This window comes from Penaeus japonicus, unplaced genomic scaffold (genome assembly GCF_977035675.1).
Source record: "Penaeus japonicus unplaced genomic scaffold, GWHDUDI00000001_assembly GWHDUDI00000001, whole genome shotgun sequence".
NCBI classification, from domain to species: Eukaryota; Metazoa; Arthropoda; class Malacostraca; order Decapoda; family Penaeidae; genus Penaeus; species Penaeus japonicus.
This window is the reverse complement of record NW_028234403.1, coordinates 5,899,823-5,904,822: the sequence shown is the minus strand read 5'-3', so window position 1 is coordinate 5,904,822 and position 5,000 is coordinate 5,899,823. Positions and strand designations below refer to the sequence as shown.

Genomic DNA, 5,000 nt, shown 5'->3' with positions numbered 1-5,000 from the left:
GACCATGCAAATTACAAAAGTATGGGAGGCTAAATAATTCTAAAAAATATATAGCTCTTCTTGAGTCATTAATCAGTTATATAGGTAGAGCTAGAGAGATATAGTGATGAAGATGGAGAGTTGACAATATAGATATGTTTATTGATAGAGAGAGGGAAAAAGAATGAGAAAGAGAGTGCAAGAAAGAAAGAAAGAAAGAGGGGGGAGGGAGAGAGGGAAGAAGGGAGAAGGGAGAAGGGAGAAAGAGAGAAAGAGAGAGAGAGAGAGAGAGAGAGAGAGAGAGAGAGAGAGAGAGAGAGAGAGAGAGAGAGAGAGAGAGAGGGAGAGAGAGAGAGAGAGAGAGAGAGAGAGAGAGAGAGAGAGAGAGAGAGAGAGGGAGAGAGAGGGAGAGGGAGGGAGAGAAAAAAGAGAGGGAGAGAAAAAAGAGAGTGAGAGAAAAAAAAGAGTGTGAGAGAGAAAAAGAGAGTGAGAGAGCATCTCCCTAAGAGGTACTACCAAAATGACATTTAAATGAAAACTCTTTATTAGTCAAAAACATTCCCTTTCAGTGTTTACAATATTTTGAAAATAACATTGACTTGGGACTTAGCAAAGGACATATAAGTATACACTCAAATTGCTAGTGATTTGTCGAGCAATGATGAAATCTGGAAAGAGAACAAAAAATCGAAAATCTTTTTGCTATCTCCCTTAGGTATAACAATATAGTGAAATTCTTTTCCCAGAATTTAAGAACGTACTATACAACTTGTGTCCTTCACAGAAAAAAAAAACAATAATAATGATGATGATGATAATATTGAAAAATCAAAATGAAATCTCTGAATGTTCATGATAGTTTAAATGTATTTCAAGCAATAATGTGTGTGTATTATCCAGATGGGGAAGGAAATAAGGAAGGGAGGGAGAGAGGGAGATAGGGGGGAGGGAGGAAGGGAGGAAGGGGGGGGGAGAGAGAGAGAGAGAGAGAGAGAGAGAGAGAGAGAGAGAGAGAGAGAGAGAGAGAGAGAGAGAGAGAGAGAGAGAGAGAGAGAGAGAGAGAGAGAAATTCAGGAATCTTGTTTTGTAAGAATACAGACAAACTCACTGAAAATATAAGACCAAACAAATGGATAGCTAATGCTGTATTGGCAATTTAGTAAAACAAGTGGACTATTAACAACTGTTAACCCATTCATGCCGGTTGACGTGATAGCACGTATTGTGGTTTTCGCGTCAGACGCCCTGGACAAACTATGACGGGTAGCCGCGTGCTCGGGTAGAGTGAGTGGGCAACCGAGACTCGCGGCTTGTGCGCCCGAGAATCTCGAGGCGTTAGGCTTATGCGTTCGAGAACCCCAGTATTGCGACCGCGCAAAGCCGGAACGGCCCCGGCGTGAATGGGTTAAGTAGTGAAATATCTCAAAACTCTACTTGTAATGCTCAGTATATAGCACATAAATCACTCTCACCATTGGTAATACATACCAATCTTTTACTAATCAACAATGTTAAAAGCATTCTGCGGTTTTCACTTTTACTGGTGTTCGGTAATCATCTATCCGTTTTAGAATCCCTTTCTTGCTCTCTCTTTATCTCTTTTTGGTAGAAGCCATGTATGTTGTGAGGGATGCAAATGTGTTTGTGTATTGCTATTTGATGTATCTAAGAGTATACGAGACTATGTTGGTAAAAAATATAAAAGAGCAACAACCGTGCAATAGTGGTTTGTGCTTGCATGTGCAGTTATGAAACAATCACAAAAACAAAACTTACTAAACATGAATAGCTTAATAACATTACTTTAATCATGTTCAATATTCAATTTTACATAGGCATATGCAGAGAAAAATAAATTTTTGAAGTATAAGAGAAAAAAATGGAATCTAATATTTAAGGAAAAACAATATTGAGGAAAAAGGAAATGGCAATGCAACTTCAACCAAGCGATATAATTTTTCACCTCCTTAACCCATTCACGATGGATGATGTGATATCACATCACTGGAATATTTCCGACACAACAAAAGACTTCCTATTCAATCATGCAGTTTTGCTGTATATACACATTGTACATAATAAAGTTTGTATATACACATGTTGTTGCATTTATATATAAACATTTTTTTTTACTTAAAAAAAGTCGTCCCTTGGAATAGGGTGGGTGAAAATCAATCCAAACAGTTCAGCACCATCTCACGTATCAAAATATCTCTCAGCAGGAAGCTGAAGGGTCTTGCTATGTTACAAGCCACAGCATAATTAATAATATATATGCCCCATCGTGATTGGGTTAAGAAATGAGCATTTAAAAACCTTTAACCCATTCATGGCAGATATTGTAATATCACGTCACAGGAATATTCCACTCCCGCGAGATGATATCCTATCACGTCGTGATCTCTCCCTCAAAACGCATGTTTTACATTACTAAATATTTGTATAGACATTTTTCTTCGCTTGTGAAAATAGCGTAAACAAATACAGACATATTATCACCCCATTGAATCAGGCAGCCAAAAAGCACTCTGAGACGTGTAGCGTGGCATTGCACTGGGAGAAACCTCGCTTGATGGGAGCGGCATTAGACAAATACAAGCCCAGGCATGAATGGGTTAAGAGCCAAGAATCCTCAAAATTACTTTTGTAGTCTGACAGACAGGATGTTCCATTATGCTCAGAAGCAAAGACAAATACACAACATTTACTTATTCTCTTCACAATTAACAGACACACTTCTTAGACACTTCAGCACGTATGATTACCCTCACAAAACTCAGCAAATATGTAAATCAATAGATATATGTATCTAATCTAATATATAAACTGGAATCGCAATCAACATCCTATCCTTCTGGCACAAGCAAAAATCATTTAACTAATATCTAGGAATCGATAATGGTTAACAAAATAATAATAATAATAATAATAATAATAATAATAATAATAATAAATATATAAATGAAAAACAACACATAAAAAGACTATAAATATCACCTTCCAATAAAATCCCCCCCCCCCTCCCTCCCTAGATAATAAAAGCCAATTAGAAGACCACAATAACAAGCTACTGAGACCACACACCATCAGTTTGCCCAATACAATCATCATTTATTGGTTAATAATATATCTGTGTTGCTATGAATCTGAACTGTAGAACTATAAGCTGCAGAGAACTATGCTGATAAAAATTCTTGTCACTCTCATGGGAAAATAAAGTAACTGACAGAAAATCACTAATGAAAGAATTTTAACACATCTTGAGGGAAGTCAACAAAAGAATTAAAATGAAGAGAAGAACAAGATACCTCAAGAGAAGAAAGCCTCAAAATTAAACTATCAAATATACTCTCTATGACAAAAGACAAAATAAAAAAAAACAAGAGCACAATTATTTGGTTTTCATGAAAGTTGAGTAAACAGCTATGGTTCCTGAGATTAGTATTGACAACCAATACTTGCGTCCCTTTATCTAATAACGTAAACATTTGTATTAAGAACAAAAATGATGATGATGATGATAAAAATAATAACTGCAATTGCAATACTGATAATAGTTATATAATGATGACAATGATGCTATGAAAAGTAATACCAATAAAAGCAGACTCATATCTCCAAGCAATTGATAAATCATCATCTATCAATCTATTGATCTTTGTAATTAAGATTCTATCAATAGACTTAATGATGGCCAAGCCAGTAAAAAACGTAAAATTGTGATTACTCGTAATAACCACTTTTGACTAGAAAATGTACAAAATTAACTAATTTCATAACTAATCATATATTTTCTACAATTTGTCTTCTTTCCAAGACTCCAAAAACTCTCACATGAATCTAACTAGCATCTGATATCCCCTTTTAGCAAATGACACACGCTAGAAAATCACATCACTTGAAAGCTTCAAAACAACATAAGAACTACCACCTCCATAAGCTACATGTCCGATACTGCCAACACTGTTTTTTCAACATTTACACACCTACACCACAAATCACAACGCCCCATGCAACATGCAAAGTGACTGAGAATGACAAAGAGCCCAAGGCATTTCATACCTCATCGTCGTCATCAGCCAAGACATTGACCTGAGGTGCCTCCACTGGCTGGTCCTTCAACAACTGTGTCATCTTGTAAGCTGCTTGTCGCTTTGCTAGCTTCTTGCTCTTCCCTGTGCCTGTGTACATGTGGGAGAGGAAAAAGTTTTACTATGCTCTATGATGGAAGATCCTAACCCTTTATTAGAATTTGGTGAAAATTATGGACCCCTCCCTAGAAAAATGCATATATACACAAATACAACATGGCATGCAATTATTGTACTTTCCTTCATTGAAAATAAACTGTCCCATACAATGTATGACATACCCAAAACATGAATAAAGTAAAGACTTTTCACTAAAAAATATAAATAATGTTTATCTGACCTTCACAGACCCTCTGAAACTCATCAACATTGATACACAAAAACAATTAAAGCATTATCCTGAAAATGTGAATATCTATAAATTTATTGCACTACATGGCAATGAATAAAAACATCAGTTACCTTGGAAATTAAAAATGGATTAATTTTACTTACCAATTTCTCTGGTGTTACCAATGGTGCATGCGATGGAGAAAGTTCGCTCATGAGGGAAGCCCTCCTCTGAGGTAAGCTCATATGTGGGAGGGGGCCATCGACGCGCCATGCACAGCTCCTGTTTGCACGAAAATGAATTTACAATCAATTCTCTGCTTATTAGCACTGCAACTAAATTTGCTCCAGGGAACTGTGGCCTCTGGTAGAGAGAGAGAGAGAGAGAGAGAGAGAGAGAGAGAGAGAGAGAGAGAGAGAGTAAGAGAGAGAGTAAGAGAGAGAAAGAGAGAGAAAGAGAAAAAGAGAGAGAGAAAGAGAAAAAGAGAGAGAACGAGAAAAAGAGAGAGAAAGAGAAAGAGACAGAGAGACAGAGAGACAGAGAGAGAGAGAGAGAGAGAGAGAGAGAGAGAGAGAGAGAGAGAGAGAGAGAGAGAGAGA

The 5,000-nt window shown here is 36.8% G+C and overlaps 1 protein-coding gene across 3 annotated transcripts in view; it reads right to left on the bottom strand.

Annotated features, from left to right (window-relative positions):
* loqs (double-stranded RNA-binding domain-containing protein loquacious) overlaps positions 1-5,000 on the bottom strand; it is a 24,198-nt gene that overhangs the window by 14,073 nt on the left and 5,125 nt on the right. For all 3 annotated transcript variants that reach the window (XM_043017589.2, XM_043017590.2, XM_043017591.2), the window contains exons 6-7: positions 4,566-4,683; positions 4,042-4,160 (exon numbers count right to left, since the gene is read on the bottom strand). In XM_043017589.2, coding sequence (XP_042873523.1) covers positions 4,042-4,160; positions 4,566-4,683 — 237 coding nt within the window. The remainder of the gene's footprint in view (positions 1-4,041; positions 4,161-4,565; positions 4,684-5,000) is intronic.